Source organism: Chanodichthys erythropterus, chromosome 21 (genome assembly GCF_024489055.1).
Source record: "Chanodichthys erythropterus isolate Z2021 chromosome 21, ASM2448905v1, whole genome shotgun sequence".
Taxonomy (NCBI): domain Eukaryota; kingdom Metazoa; phylum Chordata; class Actinopteri; order Cypriniformes; family Xenocyprididae; genus Chanodichthys; species Chanodichthys erythropterus.
Genome location: NC_090241.1, coordinates 30,918,242 through 30,939,439, shown reverse-complemented (window position 1 = coordinate 30,939,439; position 21,198 = coordinate 30,918,242). Strand labels below are relative to the sequence as shown.

At 37.0% G+C, this 21,198-nt stretch overlaps 1 protein-coding gene across 1 annotated transcript; it reads right to left on the bottom strand.

The window, feature by feature from the left end:
* Positions 1-1,947: 1,947 nt before the first annotated feature.
* cttnbp2nla (CTTNBP2 N-terminal like a) lies at positions 1,948-21,074 on the bottom strand. The gene is made up of 5 exons (XM_067372965.1): positions 20,985-21,074; positions 17,118-17,225; positions 7,105-7,377; positions 6,832-6,939; positions 1,948-4,173 (listed from the first exon to the last, which is right to left on the bottom strand). The coding sequence occupies exons 1-5, from the start codon at positions 20,997-20,999 to the stop codon at positions 3,103-3,105; spliced, it is 1,575 nt and encodes a 524-aa protein (XP_067229066.1). The 5' UTR covers positions 21,000-21,074; the 3' UTR covers positions 1,948-3,102.
* Positions 21,075-21,198: the final 124 nt, after the last annotated feature.

Genomic DNA, 21,198 nt, shown 5'->3' with positions numbered 1-21,198 from the left:
TGCCTGATAAACAACCATTAAATACTGATTAAATACCAAATCTAGTTCCAAAGGTAACCACTATTGGAGCGCATACAGCGGAGAGCATCACTTGTAACATTTTGTTGTCTCTAAACAGTGTATGACCAGAATTCTTAACCCTTTGGGACCCAGGATGTGCACCAATAATTAGTGACTTGTCCTTTCTGTACTGAGAGGTCAGTGCCCTCCCCTCCCCTGATCTAGAGGAGCTGGTGATTATAGCAGTGTGTGGGAGACAGATTTCACCAGGCCAGGCATGCGTCCCTGTCGGCCTCGCAACCTCGACCTACTGTCCCAAACAGGAATGTTAATTAGCAGCATCCACCAGAGGGGGTGACCATCCCCTGACACAGAGGACATCTACAGATAAACCAATGTAGTCAGCAGAAATAGCAGCACTGATATTTTAAGAGACATTGAAGGAATAGTTATAATTATAATAATGTATTATTTACTCACTCTCTGTACATAATGTAAATAATGAAATTTTTTATTTTTTATACTAGATTTAATTTATATTATATTATAATATATTTATATTTATATTAAATTTTTTTTAATAGATTTCAGTTAGATTTTTCAAGTTGTCGAGTCCAGTTCCAAACTAAATAAGCAGTGAATTTGCGCTTGACTGGAACCTGGTAAGACCATTGTGACCGGGGGCAGAGTGGCACATACTTCATGCGTGTTTGCCCCTCTGTTTCCCGGGCCACACACACTCGCACACATATACACACACATAAAGAGGGGATTTAGGATTTAGGGAGAGGCTCCTGGCTGGTTAAACTGTGATCCCTGCTCCTGTTAGTCTCACATGGATGCTTGTGATGCACACACGTTTTTCACACGCTTTGTCCCGAGTTTGAGACAGCAGATGCTGGGAGATCTAAGGGTCAGTTGTGCTTTCATTATAACTTCAAAATGAGAATCAGACACTGACAATGACTAATTTCTGTGGCATTAAGCTTGCAGCGAGTGTTTGAAACTCTTGAAAGTCAAAATGAAACTCTTGTTTATTATAAATGATTAATCCGTGCACAACATTATTTTTTTTCCCCTCGTAATCTTTAATCAAAATAACTTCCCCTTCTTCTTGCAGTGACATCTCTTTTCTTCTCTGATGATGCGTTCACTGGCACGAGGGCGGGGCAACCTGTCACTCACATGAGATCGACCAATAGCAAACCACAACCATCAAATCAGTTCACGATGGACAAAATCAAGTGCCATCCTACATTTTCCTTGTTCGAGAAGCAGTTTCACTCAGATATATGTCACAATCACAACTTCTGTTCTGTTCCTGGCTGACTTATATATGATCAGCTCATTATATTATGACATTAAGGGGTAACACTTTATGATAACGTTCATTATTAGATAGCCCTCTGGAAGACTCGATTCTGATTGGTCAATTTCTTACATAACTGAGCTAGTTTCATGTTTCTCACAATACTTTGCCATATTATTTACTTCTCAAATTATTTTCCTAAATAATTTATACTTACATTAATATTCAATATCAGTTAATTAATTAGGTAAATAGCCTTTTAGGGAGGATTACATACAATCAGCCAGTCATTATTGCAAAATAAACACATTTAAGGTTTACACATTTATTTATTTTTTTAACTTAGTCATTTTAGGTTTCAATTATGAATATGTATGAAATTAAAGAATATTTAAAGAGACGGTTCACCCAAAAATGAAAATTCTATCATGTAGTTCCAAACCTGTATGAATTTCTTTGTTCTGCTGAACACAAATGCACCCAACCCGTCAAATGAATAGCATCTGATTTTTTTTAACATCACCATTATTTGAGAGGACTGCCACAAGTACATTTGTACACAAAATCAGATTAAATCTCAAAATAACTTTATTTCGCATACTATTTTATACAAAATAGAAGGCAGTATATTGTGTATACTAGTGTGCTAGTATTCCATTGCACATATTGTCTATGAATGGCTGAGGATGGGTGATAACTTTACCACCCAGTGGCCCCTGCTGGCTGGATTTAGGCGGTACAGATATGCAAAAATTTGTTCCAGCCCATGTCTACAAGTTTAACAAAGAATTTATAGATAATATTGGTTATAAAAATAACATCCATATCAGATCACAAAAAGAATACAAACTTCAAAGATAAACAGAACAAAACATTATAAGGTGATACAAACATCTGTAACATGATTCTGAGCGAGATGTGAATATTTAGGGTAAATATCCAATGTCTTTAGATATACAAAAAACAAACTGCTATGTGAGAAAGCAAAGGATTGTTTGCTCATGCAATCTGTAAATATATAGTTCAGTGTATAAACTAGATGACAGGGAAGGGTAAAATGGTCAGAAGTTCAAAAGTTTGGGGTTGGTAACCTTTTTAAATGTTTCTGAAGGAAGTCTCTTCTGCTCACCAAGTTTGCATTTATTTGTTCAAAAAATATAGTAATATTTTGAAATATTATTACAATTTAAAATAACCGTTTTCTATTTTAATGTATTTTATTCCTGTGATGGAAAAGCTATATTTTCAGCATCATTACTCCAGTCTTCAGTGTCACATGATCCTTCAGAAATCATTCTAATATGCTGATTTGCTTCTCAAGAAACATGTCAACATTAATGTTGAAAACAGCTGCAGCTTAATTAATTTTGGTGAAAACCATGACATTTTTTACAGGACTATTTTATGAATTAAAATTTGTAGCATAAATGTCTTGATTAATGTAATGCGTCCTTCCTGAATTAATTTCTTTCAAGAAAATCTTACTGACCCCAAACTTTTTGAATGGTTGTGTTTATATATAAATATTTGTCAGAATAACAATATATAAAACTATGGTGATTGTCAGCCATAAACAGGTGATTTTTCTCATAGATGACATACAGAAAATACAGAATGTATAATGTATTCATGCACACAATCAACATGCATTTGAATGAGATATTGTAACATTGCAAATTTACATCGAAAATATATCATTCAAATCTTCCAAAATGATTTTAAAAACCTGAAACGTCCCTTACAAAAAAAAAATCAACAGTGTTTGACGTGATCAAGTTCATCATTTGTGCTTGCTAGCCGCTAGATGACAGCACCAGGTCTGGTTCTTTGCTGCTCTCTGGGTTGCTGCTGCGTCCGCAACCGGCCGACATTTGAGCCAAGTGAGCAGCTCGGAGGGTGGCCGGAGAAGGGGGCGTTTCAGCGAGGCCTGGTTTCTTGGGTGGGATCGGAGGTGGGTTCCCTCTGTCGGCTCTGGAAATAGTTGGAGACCTGATGGTGGGAGACAACATCCCAGATTGGGCCAACGTGCGGTAATCTGTGCCGAAAGGAGAACTGTTGGGGGATGTTGGTGAGCTGGGACCTTGCTGAGTGCTGAAGCGACTCAGGGCCTGTGTGACGGTGCTGCGGGCTGCTTGTTTAGATGAAACGTTGTCTAATGGAGACGCATGGGCCGCACAGGGTGAAAGGTCATGCGGACTGTTTGGAGGGGAAGAGACCGCCTGAGAATCTTGATCAGTGGTGCCTTGGAACTTGTGACGGGCTGCGTGGAAGCGCTGGTTGATGCCAGCCTGGTACGCAGCTTGTACACTGGGTATGTCTGGTGACTGATTGCTTGTCGTAGGGCTGTGAGCTTGTGAACTGGTCAGAGAGCTCCCATTGGTTAACATATTCTGCTTCTCAACACTCCCATCGTCCTCCGTAGGAGTAAGATGTCCGTTCATTTCTGTCTTGGTCTTATTTGATTTCTCATCAGCATTGCTCATCTCTCTCCTCACCCTCTCTAGTTCTTCCTGTAGTGCGTTACAGCGTGCTTCCTCTTTCCGTATTCTCAGCCCGAGCTGTTCCCGTTCAGTGTCAAACTCGGCCAACAGCTCCTCTCGCCTCGCCTCCATTTGCATAGCCCTCTTCTTTTCCTCCTCAAGCTCCGCCCTCAGAGTCTGATTGGCCGCTCGCTCGCGATCAAGGCAATGGCTGAGTTCGTTGGCACGCTGGGACTCCTCGTGTGCGCGGGTGCCGGAGCGCTTGCATTCCCGACTCAGCGCTGTCATGAGCTGTTTATGCTGGACCCGCTGATCTTCTAACTGATCGTGCAGTCGTTTGTTCTCCCTCTCCATTCGGGACGTTTTTGCTTTCTCAAACTCCAACTAAACATATGTATAAAAAAAAAAAATTGATTGAAATACGTTGATAAAGTCATAGATTTACACACAAACATTTTGCAAGATAAGACGTTTTTTAAGAGCACACTACTAGTTTAAGGTTTGAAAGATTTTAAATGTTTTTGAAAATTCTCTTATGCTCACCAAGGCTGCATCTATTTGATCAAAAATACAGTAAAAACAAATATTGTGAAATATTATTACAATTTACAATTTTGTTTTAATATATTTTGAAATGTAATGTATTCCTGTGATACAAAGCTGAATTTTCAGCATAATTTCTCCAGTCTTCAGTGTCACATGATCCTTCAGAAATCATTCTAATATGCTGAAGGAACATTTATTATTATTATTATTATTATTATTAATACATTTATTTAAAATGTTACAGTATATGTTATTTTTCTGTTAAAGAGTACGTTTTATTAAATATTGTGTAAAAATACCTTTTGTTTTCTGTGGGATTAGGGCTGCACGATATTGGAAAAATATTTATATTTTGTTTTTCTGCTATATGAAAACGGTTTCACAAGATGAATAGCTCTATTTGAAAAGAATTATATGAATGATTGGGGTGATTTTGTAGGGGGAGTGAATCTACATAGAAAATAAATTACAAGCATAGATAATTACAATATAACAAAGATAAAAATGAAATAAACAGTGCTTCAGCCTATTGTTTTTCAGGTAAGTCTAAGTCTGGTATTTATGTACAGAAATTGAATAATGAAATGTAAAATAACACTGCATAGTCTTCAGTGTTTAAATGAAATATAATTCATCTTTGTTAAAGATACAAAAGTGATTTTAAGAGCAAATGCATAATGATGTTCATCCGTTTTCTTTCTCAACTGTTTACGCTCACATAATCCATAAGCATCTGTGTTTACGAGAAAACTCGCCGAGCCAGCCATTTTGACATAATTTTGCGTGTTTGTGTCCATTCAAGCACAAACAGACGAAAAAAAGAAGAGAATTTGTTCGTATTCTGTCTGTGCAGCTCTGCGTGTGCACAGAGAAAAATCGCTTGAATGTTTAAACTGACAGGACCTAAACACGTGCAAATTATAAACTTTTACTCTATGATGGTTAAACCTTGCAATTAATCCGAGAATCATGTGCATTTTGAACTTGGTGCCTGGTCTGTACAGATAACACATCAACTACGATCCCTATACTTGACACACATCGCGAATGCGCACCTCGCGATATCGATGCTAAAGCGATTTATCATGCAGCCTTATGTGGGATCTAGTGTTGTCAAAAATATATATTTCGATAAATATCGATACTGAAATATCTGAACGGTACCAATACTAATTTCCCGAAGTATCGATACTAGCTGCGCTTTCACTTTCACTTCTCTCCAAAGGCGCGTTGACGACCACCACATGCGCACGCGCACGCGCACTCGCACTCGCACTCGTCTAATTTGCTCTGGTTAGCAAAAGTGAAGTGAATGGAAAGATGGCGAGTGCAGCGCCCGCGCGACCGGCTTTGGTTGATAAGGAACACAGCAGAAGTGCTATCTGGAAATATGTATAAGCCAATATGCAAGAGATGCTACAGAACAGTGCTAACAAAAGGCGCTAACACCACTAATATATCAAAGCACCTGAGAGACCGACAGCCGGATCTGTGTTGTTAAAAGCACTATATAAATAAAGGTGACTTGACGACTTCATGTCGATCCAGTGAGCACTGTTTTCGCGTGTGATGCACGCACGTTTGCGTTTAAATCTGTTCATCAAATAACGTTAATGTATTAACCAGCTTTTATGACCGATGAGCAATGCATTTGTTACAGTATATTTTAATCTTTGATAACAGTAGGTATTAGGTAATAAAAATATAGCGGATCATGTTAGCTCCGGTCCAATGAAAAAATATTAACAAATAGAACTTTGGATTTTAATTAGTACATGTATTAGTGAATGTTAGTTTAAATCAACTTTTAACTTTGATTAACAAATGTTTTGTAAGTATTTTTCATTGCATTACAGTAATGGGTGTCAATCTCACTCACCTCTGTAGAGAAAATCTGCATAAAACTGCAGCAAAAGATTCCATTTAATTATTTTGTTTACTAATTTGATACTTGATGCATAAGATTGCACTGATTTTGTTTTTGCTTGAAGTTTAAGTATCTTTTGTTGACATTGTGATTTGATTTTACTTGGAAATACAAAAGATTGCACTTTTTTTTTTTTTTTACTTGCAATTTATTGGTTTTTGAATGTAATGCAATCTGAGAGGCTTTTGAACAAGTGCACTACCTCAGGACAGTTTTGTTAATGTAAAATATATGTTCTAGACTTGTTATATTTAGCTTTAAATAAAAAAATAACCCCTTAATATTGTGGCAGTTTTTTTCTCCGTGGTATCGAAAATGGTATCGAATATCGATATTTTTCAAGGTATCGTATCGAAGTTAGAAATTCTAGTATCGTGACAACACTAGTGGGATCTATAACAAGTTTGTTGTTATATGCAAAAACTTGCAAAATCCTAATAAAAATGATGTTTGAATGTATATTTTAATAGAGAAAAACACTCATTTTGATTAGGGTAAAGGAAAATTGTAGCCTGTTCCCTAGGAGAACCTGGAATTAAGATCACAATTATATTATCAGTTCTTTGTACCTGCTGCAGGAGGCGCTCTCTCTCCTTCTCCAGAATGTATGTGACATCATCTCCTTCTGCAGTATCCTCAGCATGCTTTCTCTTCTCCTCTTCCAGATCAGCAATGACCTGAAACCACCACAGAGGGGCGGCAGAAAGAGACAAAGATTAGCTTATAAACCATTCCAATCTCTCCTTGACCTGTTACACTCTGGTAAATCCAATTTAAATGATATGATGTTCACATCAGGTACGATGTCAGTTGCTTTTAGCTATTATGCAGTATAAACTCACCCTCCTGTGTCTGTTCTCAGCAGCTGCCAGCTGTTTCAGCATCTTTTCCTGCATCCTTCTGCAGTGTCCAACCACCAGCTTCAGCACCGCCAAAGGGTCTGAGTGAGCCGTGGCCCCACAGCCCCCCTCTCGTCTCTGGGAGGAACTTCCTCCATCTCCCCTGGTCTGGCTGGAGCTCTGGAGAACCTCACTGTCTCTCTGCAGGGCCAGGAACGGGTCGCTCAGGTTGTATTTGCCATATCGCTCACACACGTAGGAATCTTTACGCTGGGCCTGCAGTGAGAGAGAGACAGAGGAAGAGGGATTTATTTGATTATTTTAGGTGAATTTTATTTGATTTCTGCACATTTCAGTTTAAACAATTAGTGTTTAAAGAGATCAAAATGTCCATAATCTTTTAACGTGAAACAGCTATTCGAGATCTGTTATCTTGGTATTAAGGGGAGTTTGTTGATCATTTTTGTAGCTTCCATTTCATTTTGCAAGTCTTGTAAAGCAGTCTCCATTTTTCTCTTTCACACAGACATGCTCAGTCCATACTTGCTTTCTAAACAGGAAATGAGATGATACAGAGCATATGACCCTGCCAAAAGCAACATAAACCATTCTCGAAGGCTCTGTGTATATATGTGTGTGTGTGTGTGTGTGTGTGTGTGTGTGTGTGTGAGAGAGAGAGAGTAAGTGTGTGTTCAGCTCTCTGTGTTTGCTGTTTTAAGTAAGAGGTCAAGTAAGGGGTCCATATAGGGATGAAAACAATTGCTTCAGTCTAGGTAGGGTCAATGCAGTGAATGGGACACCAAAAAAAGTTCCAGCTGGAGTAATTCAATACCTCCTGAAATGACTCTGAACTAAAAGGGCTCATTTGGCCATTGTGTTCACACACTCAACAGATATGTCTGTGATTGGCTACATGGGATTAAACTATAAAGCGGCTCTCCAGTGTATTCATGTTTACTCGCAGACGTCTGACCACAATGAACTGAACAGAAGAAATAAACCAGAGAAGATTTCCACATCAAAGAAGGCGGAGCCTCAAAGCCACACCTATCTATTACATCATCGCCACAGTCAATGATAGTTTAAAGGTTTAAGTTGGAGTGAATATTTCTGGAAAGTTTACTTCGGCAAGCTGTTTTGAACTCGAACGAACTTCGTTTTGGCCTGATTTTCTTTTCAAAATGACATCATACCAGTTTGTTCTTTGATTTTGCTTGAGGTGTATCAGGACCTTTGGGGTGCTATGGTGTTCTGGGTAGTTGCTAGGGTGTTCTGGGCTGTTGCTAGGTGGATGCTAGAGTGTTCTGTGTGGTTAAACTTATAAACGTACTTATGGTTGTAACAAAAGAGATTGGAGCTTACACGTAAGAAGAAAAGAGGGATGAAATACTCCACCTCCTTCAGGGTAGTTTGGAATGACATGGCATGTTTCGTGATTCAAGCTGAAAGCTGTGGGAGTGGGAGCTGTTGAAAAAGGACTAGATGTCTACAGGGAATAGAGGTATGACAATTAATGTCAGGAGGAGGGGTAAATACACACAGATGGATATGCATCTAAACACACACTCAGGGTCCAACATTAACGTTTTTCCACACCTGCCTGGAGGATGAAAAATTACCTACCACAAATAATTATTACCAGTCACAAAGCTGTATTCTAACGATGCTTGTTTCTGCCACTGAATAAAAAATAAAAAAGGTAATTACGACTTTTTTTTAATCTCACAATTCAGATTTTTTTCTCACAATTGCAAGTTATAAAGTCAGAATTGAATGATATAAAGTCACAATTGTGTATTATAAAGTTAGAATAGCGATTCTGACTTTATAACTCGCAGTTGCGACTTTATATCATGCAATTCTGACTTTTTCTCAGAATTGCGAGTTTATATCAAAAAGTTAGTCTTTTCCCCCTCAGAATTGGACTTTAACTTGAAAAAAGTCAGAATTGTGAGAGATAAATTTGCAATTGCAATAAACAGTTGCAATGACCTTTTAAACTGTTAAATTCCATGGCGGAAACAACAATTTAAACATTTTTAGGACTGTTTTTAGCATGTCATGATAAATATATATATATATATCTGCTCTCAGATTGACAGATTCAAGTTGTAACATGCATGTCCAGCTGGTAAGTGTTTGTGAGAGTATTTGTGTGTTTTAATGGTTTACTCAAGTTCAGCAACATAAAGCCTTGCCATTTGAGGCAGTCCTAAGATTCGACTTGTACAGAAACAGGATTATCGGAAACTCACACACTAGCCATGATGAATGTGGTACATAAGTGTACACTTTGATTCTTTGTGAACCTCTGTGGTGCTGATGCTGGAACAGATAAATGTGCCGTGCAGACGTGACACAATGAATGAGTGTTTTTCAGTCTCTGAAGCAGAAGGGATGAGGTAGAAAGGGAGTGTTTTTGTCCTGCTGAAGATGTTTAACAAAACATAGGAGAATATGAGGACTGCGGGTGACATTCCCACCAATACTTTAATGAAAGCTTGGGGCTTTAAAAAACATTTTAATACTGTAAAAAATACACACAGCAGCTTCAAAGATGAATGTCATTTGTCTTTGATGAATGCAATTTTCTTTCCAGATTTGATTCCCTACTGAAACATATTGGAAGTTAGTGAGCAAATCGAAGGGCTAAATTCCCTGTTTTAGAAAACATCCTGTAAATTATATGGAAAAAAGAGAAAATGAAGGGGGAAAAAAAAGTAAGGAAAGGCGTTTCTGAAGTATCTTGAAGATAAGCATCTAGGAGCTGTTATATAACAAATAAAATCTTATTTAACCACTTTGATTTAAATTGATAGTAAGAAAAGAAAAAAAAAAGTCGGGAAAAGAGAAGTCAAAAGTGACTGCAACATTACACAGGTCAGACTAAACTAATTGCCTTTTTAATTAGTTCTTTTTTCTTTTCTTATTTTAAAGAAAGTCAAAAACAAAACAAGAAAACAAAGGCAAAATGGTACTGAGACCTGTATTCTAACCATGCACATCCACAACCCACTCACAACATGCACAGCAAGATGTTTGTAGTTACTTTCAGTTGAGATTTTTAGATTATTATTGTGACAGATAAACAATCAGCCTTGTAAACAAAATCTCACAAGATGCAGAATTCCATAGCCACTCTTCGTTATATTGGACATTCTTCTGGTTTACACACACACACACACACACACACACACACACACACACACACACACACACACACACACACACACACACACACACACACACACACACACAAAAATATGCCCAACACAAACATCAAGTATTAGTTTAAAAAGAAGTATCAGACTAAAAGGTGGATTTAATCTAGTCCTAAAATGAATAATTTCCTGGGCTTTAAATATTTAAAAGACAATGTGTCATTGCTGTACTTTGATACACAACACTCTAATATATATTAGTGTATTCTATATATATTATTATAGATTATTATATATTTCTTGTTTTAATATGTTTCCATTTGGCAATAAAAATCTGACACAAAATCTAAAATGAAATAAAGGGACTTGAAAGTACTGTATTCAAGCTATTTACTTGAATACTAGATAATTGCAAGCTCCAAATTGCCCAAATACACAACAGCTGTTCTGTATGCAAAATCTTTTGTTTGTCAAGTTAATGGATGTGTACTTTCCATTCTATATTTATGATGCTTTCAATAGTGTTTGTGTGTGTGTGTGTGTGTGTGTGTGTGTGTGTGTGTGTGTGTGTGTGTGTGTGTGTGTGTGTGCGTGCGTGCGTGCGCGCGCGCGTGCGTGTGTGCGTGTGTGTGTGTGTGTGTGCGTGTGTGTTTAGGCTAAAAGCTTGAGCAATTATGGGGGCCTTGAGAAGATTAACCTTACTAATGACTTAAGATAAGTCAGCCAGTCTGGTGCCTTCAAACAACCTTTATGTGTGTGTGTTTGTTTGTGTGTGTGTGAGAGAGAGAGAGAGAGAGAGAGAGAGAGAGAGAGAGAGAGAGAGAGAGAGAGAGAGAGAATGTCTATCTGATAGAGAAAGATAACATACAGAGTATCTTCACTAAGAAAATTAGAGACCAGGGGATAAAGGTAAACAACCTACTGACAACAGTGAGATACTTTTGGTATCTGCTACATGCACTCCCAAAATCCTCCATGCTAGCTCCTCAAATTACAAAAAAAAAAAAAAAATTATATATATATATGAAGCCGTTTTTTAAATTTTGAGAATACTTACTTTAAACTTTAAGATGGACACGTGGAGGGCATTCATTCTGGAACACAAAGTCTAACTATTTAAAACTATTTACTTTTAAGTCATGAAATGTTTTCAAGTTTTCCCCTCAAAAGTCAATAGCTGCTAAGGGGGATAAATAAGTATGGAAACGATTATTTGAGAAAAATACTATTTAGTTCCACTTTTATTTTTTTCACAGAAAACACCACAAGGAAATAATGAATAGTGTTTGTATGTACAATTAGCATGGCTAATGAAGTTATAAGCTGTTGTGATGTGATTTCTGCCCTCCTGATTTTTCCCTTTTTCTTTAGACCAAATGCATAAGGGACATTTGTCATGCGTGTATGTGTGAGAGAGAGAGTCAGAGCAGAAAAGTCATGCCTTAATGACCTCATTCAGAGCAAGCAATGAGTGACAGAGATTGTAATCCCAGCATGCCAGAACATCGCCCCTAAAAACCACAGAGAGTTTTGAAAGAAATATGCAGTTGGGTTAAATATATGCTATCCACTTAAGAAGTCCCTTAAAAGTGATTAAAAGAATGGTTAATACCCAAAATCTACTCTTTGTGATGCTCACATAGCCTCAGTCCAATGCTTTCAAGAACAGGAATGCAGCAGATAATATCTGTGCAGCCTTCCATGCAGCTTTACCACAAAAAACATGATCTAAGAGCACAGATGCTGAATTTTATTACCATGCTAACATGATCAGATGAACCAACGGCACTACAATAAAATTTAAAGCTGATACTAGACAACAGGAAATGTGCATAATAATGTTTGACATGTTTGTGCAGAGAACAAATAACAATCAAAGTGTATTTTGGAATAAAACAAGGCTTGACCAGGAGCCCAGACTGTTGTCGTTTGTACTGACGCAGATGCTCAAAAGGGAAGTTGTCTTGCTCACTGTCTGGCTGATTCTGAGTCAAAATTGCCAAATAAGTAGATCCACTTATATATATATATATATATATATAATTTGGGTCCCACTTTATATTACACGTAGGTGTCTTTACTATGTACTAACATTTAACTGAATCATTTGATACAATGCACTTATTGTGTACATACATGTTTTTATATATTTTAAAAATACCTGCATGTATTTAGAGCTGTAATTAATTTCTGTAATTACATCTATAATTACACTGTTGACCCATCTCTTACACCTAAACTCACCCTTAAACATACCCATACCACCAAACCTGTCCCTAACCATACCCATATCCCACCTCAATAGCAGCAAAAGTGTTTTGAAATACAATATGAACACAATAAGTACATTGTACTTATTTTCTGATGTAAGTACATAGTAGTTAAGCACATCTAATATAAAGTGTGACCATAATTTGCATACTTTTGACTAAAATATGAATTGGTTCTTAACAGTTCTGTGTAATGTTCTTAACAGTTTTGTGAGATTCACCAATATAATAGTACTGAATTGCTATATATATATATTTTATATATATATATATATATATATAGTATGGTATTTATTTATATGGTACTCTAAAGTACTTTTTTTTTAATAAAAAAATAAAAAAGTGTAGCAGATGTGTTTTGCTGAAGTGATCCTTAAGATGTTTAATCTGGCTGTGGCGCACAAAAGTTGAGTTCTGTCTGCTGAGCTGTGTGTCCACCAGAAGTGTGGGATGGGGCCCAGCAACAGTGCTGGAATGTAGTAGGAGTCTCACAGAAAAAATAAATAAATAAAATTTAAACAGAAGAGAGTCTGATGGAAAAGCAAGGTAAAATGAGACCCAGTCGGCTCTAATTAAAGGCACACTATGTAGTTTTCACCTCTAGAGGTCGCTTATTCAAAACAAAGGCATAGTCTGATGATGCATTGATTTTGCAGAATCATGGGAAGTCTTGTCTTCATGTCTACAGCTGGTGGAAAAGAATCCGATGAGATTCATATTCATGGATGAGCTAATGTATTAAAGATTTTAAAGGCACAATATATAATTTTTCGCCGCTAGAGGTCACCTATTCAAAGCAAAGGCGTAGCTTGATGATGCCGAGATTGAGTGCGGAATCATTGGAGTTGTCGTCTTCACCTCACAGCCAGTGGAAAAGAATCCGACGGGACTCGGGCAGAAATCAAGTTCATGGATGAGATTTTATTAACATTACTGTAGTATGAAGCAGAGCAGGGCCGAGTGCTGTGGGAGTGGAACGAGGGCGCTGGAGCGATTGCTAATGAAAGACGAGCGTGACACACGGCTCGAGAGCAGCGGAATTTTTATTTTGCTGCAGTCGCCACTTCTGCTTCTTTCAGTCAAGCGTATGTGGGGTATCGCAGAGCTGTTTTATCATATTAGATACATTTGTGTGTTGAAAACGATGTTATAACATTACTCTGTGCGTTCGCTCGGCGGCTGCTGTGAGACACTTGTTGCACACTGCACAGTAAGCTAGATCGATATTAGAATAAAACATATTCGAGGGTAACGCGGGTATGACGTCACTGATAGGTGATGCAATGACAAGGGATGGGACACTAGTTAAAATTAGGGATGGGCATTTATCCAAAATTTTGTATTCGAATATTTGGGTTATAAAAAAACTAATATTCGAATATTCGTTTATTTAAATGAGGTTAAATGAGAAAGACGTTATTGTTTTATATTCATCAATATTTTGTAACCATTTCTGAACAAGCTTACGATTAGGCAATATACACAACACGCTTACATTATGTCTTAAGGTTTTTCTTTTAGTTCAAAGGATTAAACAATATGTGTAAGCAGAAAATATTAAGAACAAAAGCATTTAATCTCAAGCAGTACGAGCGGGAGCGCCAGTTATTGTACAAAACGTACATAATACACTCGAGTTAGTATATGATTATCGTGTTTATATTGTTTCACATGTTCATGTTGAGAAAAACAATAATATCCACATGCTCGGTTGAGAAAACGAGCCGTGCTGACAGACGTTGCAGAGACACAAAGATAATAATACATAACTGTGTGCTATGCTAAGTTTCTAACAGTAGCACTTTGTTTTCTGTTCGTAAATATATCTCCCTCGACGAAACTTAAAGGAAGCATAGGCTATGTCTCAAAATCATTTTGCTATCAGATAAGTGATCATCTTGGCTCACTCGGGGATAACTTACAGCTGCTCTTACCCGTCGTGAATGCAGTGATGGACAGCTGTCTTTCCTCACTCAACGGGTATTTAGATTTTATGTGCTTTCTCATTATGGTGTTGATATTATGATAACTCTGTTTCATTAATTAATTTGATCAAAAGTTATTCCATTTTGTAAGATCATTTTCATCTAAGTAATTCCAAACTTTGCGAGGCAGACGACAACATTATGTGACGATCAAATAAAATAAACTTATTTAAACACGCTCCACAGCGCCACCCGGTGCATTTAGTTATAACGGCGAGTTTTAGTGCTTAGGATTTATCATGGATTCACTGCATTTACGGCCAGCAAAGCAACATAGTAAAATTCGAATAGTATTTTTATTTTTCGAATATTAATTACAGAACGAATATTCGAATAATCGACTATTTGTGCACATCCCTAGTTAAAATTGCTTATTTCTATGGAATTAAACAATCTGGGATAATGTACACAAGTCAACAAAATATATAACACAGTTCTAGTGGTTTTTGGATAATTTAATCCAAATATCTCACATATTGTGCCTTTAAAGGTCGATGAATGTTGTATTGAAAATAACTCAAGAATGCAGTTGAATTGGAAATGCAGCAAAACACTTAAAGGTGCACTAGAACCTGTTTTAACAAGATGTAATATAAGTCTAAGGTGTCCCCTGAACGTGTCTGTGAAGTTTCAGCTCAAAATACCCCATAGATTTTTTTTATTAATTTTTTTAACTGCCTATTTTGAGCCATAATTATATATGCACCGATTCAGTGCGCGGCCCCTTTAAATCTCGTGCTCCCCTGCCCACGAGCTCTCGACTGCCTTAACCAGCATAAACAAAGTTCACACAGCTAATATAACCCTCAAAATGGATCTTTACAAAGTGTTTGTCATGCATGCTGCATGCATCGATTCATGTGAGTATTGTATTTATTTGGATGTTTACATTTGATTCTGAATGAATTTGAGGCTGTGCTCCATGGCTAATGGCTAATGCTACACTGTTGGAGAGATTTATAAAGAATGAAGTTGTGTTTATGAATTATACAGACTGCAAGTGATTAATAATGAAAATAGCGACGGCTCTCATCTCCGTGAATACAGTAAGAAACGATGGTAACTTTAACCACATTTAACAGTACATTAGCAACATGCTAACAAAACATTTAGAAAGACAATTTACAAATATCACTAAAAATATCATGATATCATGGATCATGTCAGTTATTATTGCTCCATCTGCCATTTTTCGCTGTTGTTCTTGTTTGCTTACCTTGTCTGATGATTCAGCTGTGATCCAGCACAGATCCAGACGTTTTACCCTTGTGTAATGCCTTAAACATGAGCTAGCATATGCAAATATTGGGGGCGTACATATTAATGATCCCGAAAGTTACATAACAGTCGGTGTTATGTTAAAATTCGCCTGTTTTTCAGAGGTCTTTTAAACAAATGAGATTTACATAAGAATGAGGAAACAATGGAGTTTGAGACTCACTGTATGTCATTTCCATGTACTGAACTCTTGTTATTCAACTATGCCAAAGTAAATTACATTTTTCATTCGATGGAACCTTTAAGTTCATGCAGGAAGCACAACAAACGGCGGGTATGATCAAATATCAATCCCTATGGCATTTATTTGAGTGTAGGTTCTCTGCAACTTTCCAAAAACCATGTGAGAGGTTTGTTGCACAGCTAAACCAAGAATTCTCCGTAGCCAATGGCATTATTTCTAGCTTAAGGACAAGTTATACAAAGGCTAAAGTTATTTTTATAAATGTTTAGCCTTTACATATCTAAAATAAACTGAGCTTTGCCATAGATAAACTGTACACTGATGTTTAATACACTAACAGGATGTTACCGTTAATATGCTAGCGTGCACGATTGAGCTATGAACCAGACAGACATCTGGATTTCATTGAGTGATACAGCTATAATGTCTCTCCTGTGTATCTAGTCTGCTGTATGAAGAGTTAAACCTGTTTGACAGCGAACTACTGACTGTCAACAGACAATAATTGAGGCATATCATTATTGAAGTGCTGATTTATTAGTATTGATCATATGTAGCTTGTTTATATATTTGTTTGAGATGTTTCAGCTCTCACTGAAGTGCCTCAGTATGTATCAGGATGAAGGGAACTCCCCAAGGAACACACACCACAAGATCATAAGTGATGTATGTGACTGATGTATGACTTGGGACGCAGCTGCTCGGAAAACATGCAGCACTGCAAGTAGCTGAACATCTAAACATCTTGAATGGATAAATAAGTCCAGATGCTCCTGAATAAATTCTACATGACTACACACGAATTGTTTTCTTTTTTTATGTTCGTTTATTATTTTCTTCATACAAAGCTATCATATAGCTTGAGAAGACTTGGATATATACTGCACAGACATGGTTCTTAATGGTGTTTTTGGTCTAAATTAAGAGCTGTATGAAGATTCTCCAAAACTTCCACAAACATATGGGTTTGAAATGGCACATAGCTGCGTAAATAAGGATAAAACCTTCATTCTTGGGTGAACTGTCCCTTTAAGAACCAAGAATAGCACAATTTGCCCATACTGCCATAGATTGCAGCATACAAAGAAACTATAGAAACGTTCTTGTCCTACATCAGCATTAAAGGGACTGCACTAACCTTGAGTGCCTGAATGACAAAGTCTCTGGCCTCCAGCTCTCCCTCAAGAACACTAAAGAGCAGCAGCACGTCTCTCTTGCTCAGAGCCTCCACATTTAGCCTCGCCTCCTGAAAAGAGAACAAAACATGGAGTAAATGAGTGGGTGAAAAAATACTAAATAATACTCAAATGTATTCAGGGATTCTAATGAATGTTTTCATCAAACAATTCACTACATAAGGGCAAAGTTTAGAATAAATTATTTGGAAAACATGCAGTCAGGCAACAATATCCAAGTCTACAAATCCTCTCCTTTCCTTCCCATCTGCAGACCAAATGACCGCAGTCTGCTATAATCTTGATGTGCTTGTCTTGATTGTACAGTGTGCCGCTTATTCAATGCACATTATAATGAAATAAACAAGACAAACCCACATTAAACAAGTGCAATGAATAGTTTTTCTTTATGATTTCAGTATGAATGCAGCATGCAAATGTTTTCAGTTACCAGTACCATTAAAAATCAACTTGCAGGCATATTTGTCACACACACTTCCATTTAAAAGTCTGTACGATTTTTTTAATGTTTTTGAAAAAAGTCTCTTAAGCTCCCCAAGCCTGCATTTATTTGATTAAAAAAAAAAAAAAACAGTAATATTGTGAAATATTATTACAATTTAAAATAAATGTTTTCTATTTTAATATATTTTAAAATGTAATTTATTCTTGTGATGGAAAAGCTGAATTTTCAGCATCATTTCTCCACTCTTCAGTGTCACATGATCCTGATTTGCTGCTCAAGAAACATATCATTTATTAAAAAAATATTTTTTTGTAACATTATAAATGTCTTTATTGTAACTTTTGAGCAACTGAATGCATCCTTGCTGAATAAAAGTATTAATGTCTTTCAAAAAAAAAATAAAAATCTTACACCATGTCCACACCAGACGCGACTTTTATCACATCGCACCGCAACAGCTAAAAGCTGTCTACAATGAATGCAACAAAATGCCTGTTGGAAAGCACTTGGAGAATGTCAGAAATAGAACAGGGAATCCGTTTACTGTCGGAAATTGTAGCGTCACGCCGCATCCAGTGTAGACAATATTACAGATTATAATGGGTTCTATTGTCGTTTGAAGCGTCGTATCGTGCTGCTCGCGTCCGTTGTAGACCCAGTGTTACTGACCCCATAATTATTTCAAGAAGCACATTTTAGGTTCCTTGAAAAAACTGTTGTATGAATCGTAATTTGTTTTAGTTTCTGCCGTGCTCTTAAAGGCATGGTAGGTGATTTGCTTCAAAAACATATGCCCAGAACACTTGGAATATACGTCATGTGTCACATGGGATCATTCTGTGATTCTTTTGCATTTTTATAAAAGTTAGATGCTTTTTTCTATGCCATTATACGGACATAAGTGCGAGCAGGACATTTAAAAAAAATTCTCCTTTTGTGGTCCATAAAAGAAAGAAGGGCATACAGCATTACAACAACACCAGGGTGAGTAAATGATGACTTAATTTTCCTTTTAGGGTGAACTACAGAGAAGGGAGAACATAATGGCTATAGATCAGAGCTATGATCTCAGGAAAAACTCCCATTCCCATGTTGTGTTTCTTTCTGTGCAGTTCACAGGAAAAGAAAAAAAGAAGGTCATTTTTTCCATGTTACTCTTATGAGTCAAAGCATCTTTCATACATCAAAGCTAAAGCAGCATTCCACAACTTTTCTATTGATAGACAGCTTGTGAAAGAGACTTGTTGTTGGTAGGGTAAGATTGACTGAAATTCCTTCCCGAGCACTCACTTCTAAACACTCGGTAATTGCGCATGGATAACCTTGAAAGCATCGAATTTCACTCTCCCGTATAGCTGCGCGCACCATAAATGCTTTGACCCTGCGCTGCAAGCCTCAACTGAAATAATCTTATGAAACATGAATCTCGATTTCTTCGCACTGACCCCACTTTGCTTTTAATGGTGCTTCATGTTGAGATTTGTGTGGTTAGCCAAAGTTTCCACATCATGAAGTCACGAAGGAGTCTCTGAGTGTTACATAATATGCCCGGAGACGGAAGACGTCCAGCTACTGTGCTCCAGCTGAAATTTGGAAGCTTGACTTCCACGTCAGAGCTCCCATAAATCGCATTACAGTACTTTGCAGTGAATGAATTCAAATTCTCCCTTTCATCTGTGTTGTGCAACCTTTTGTCAAAGTTGTCCTTGTAAATTGCAGTCAGGTTCCTTTTGATGTATTGTGCATCAGTGGGAACTGCATACTAGATCTGAGGCCATGAGTATGCAAGAAAGCTTTCATGGTTTTGCGGTTTGCCATTTCAAACAGCGCTAATTTGAAGCGTGTTCCTACGCAAAGCCGTACTTTATAGATGCGTTAATTTCACAACTCTACTTTGACTTTTATGAACCCAAAGGAAAATGATATGTCTAATCAACTTCAGTATTTAATGTGGTTCAGATAATGTAATATTTTGAGTTTCTGTTGATTAAATCAATCGCCTTTGTTGTATTAACTCAAATTTTTTATTTCAATGAACTCAAACTTTTAAGACAGCTAAGGTGACTTAGTTTTTTAAGTTAAACCAACGATTCTTTTTTACAGTGTAGTCATTTCAAGTGTGAAAAAATACTTCTTAACTAGACTCATTTTACTAAAACTTGTGATTTAGCATGAATCATTATGTGGACATGAGGAAAAGAAGATAAAAAAGTCTCAGAACATTCTTAGACACTTGTATGCATCTACAGAACCTTTCTTTTATGTGCACTTGAGGATTATCCGAGTGTTCTTCATGGTTGACTAATTTGGCATTTCCTCTTTAATGGTGTCCATGCCTCTCTGAATTAAAGGGTGCTACAGCATTCAACATCGGCCCAAATGCTTCTTAAATTACCCAGCATTTCTCCCTGGAGCTAGACTGAAGCAGGCAGTGTTTGAGTCCAAGCTCACCCGACATGTCAGAGGGTAATTAATTTAATCCTCAAGCTGCTTGTGAGCTACAAAACAGATGGCCCAATGTCAACTGCCTGTTGATGTGATCAGCTGTACAGACGACATACATAAAGTGTAATATTTTTAACTGTTAAACCATTTAAACACTTAAAATTATTATTGTATTAAAAGGATTTCGAAAATGCACGACAATAAAAAACCAATGATGGTATTTTGAGCTATATACTATATTGAACATTTATTGTATTTATTAAATATATTGAGTTATTTCATACTATACACTAACATTTTATATATATAATATGAAAAATGTATAATTTTTCCTACTATACTGTAAAAACTACACTCTTTTTCGTTGACATTCTTTGGCGTTGTGCCTCCAAACTTAGTGTACTGCCTATCTAGAATGCAGTTTTAGGCATGATATGTGCGTGCAGCATTTCTGGACTCATTTCTGGGATTGATGTGGTGCCCAAAAATGATGCACGCGCCTATTGATGCACAAAAATGCCGCCTAGGTAGACAGTTCACTCCGTTTTGAGACGCAGTCTAAAACAATTATGACAAGCAAAAATCTGTTACCAAAAAAAAAAAAAAAAAAATCAGTTTACTGTTTACTTTAAAAACCGACGATGTCTCGACTATTTGAACAGTTTATTCTTTTTTATGTACAGCTCATATAACAAACTCCGTTCAGGAAGGATTTGTGTACTTGCTTAATGTTTTCTAGAGCGTTTTTAAAGCACTTTCTGTCGGTTGTTTTAAACTAATCAGTATTAACTATTCAAACTATTCATGCAATCTGCATCCTGTCTTTGCAAAAATACTTTCTTTTCCTCTCGTGCTTATTTTCTTCTGCTTTCTTTCTCTATAAATACTAAGTGATATGTTATAAAGAGAACATTCTCACCGTTGTGGGTGCCATGCCAGGTTTGATCAGCTTCCAATATCGCTCATCGAGCAGCACCGCTGTTGAAGATCGGCTTCACCGAAGTTCATCTACTGTGAAGGAACGCAAACGGACATCTGAAACAGCCAATAAGATGCCAGTGTTTCGGCGCAAAGGGCCAATGAGAATCGAGACGCAGAGACAGGAGGCGGGACTTAGCGTGAAAAGTTTATAA

Coding starts and splice junctions, on each gene's coding strand:
- cttnbp2nla (XM_067372965.1), bottom strand. Junction 7,378..17,117: donor TTGTCATTCAGGCACTCAAG/GTTAGTGCAGTC, acceptor CTCTCACTGCAG/GCCCAGCGTAAAGATTCCTA. Junction 4,174..6,831: donor GAGAGCGCCTCCTGCAGCAG/GTACAAAGAACT, acceptor ACATATGTTTAG/TTGGAGTTTGAGAAAGCAAA.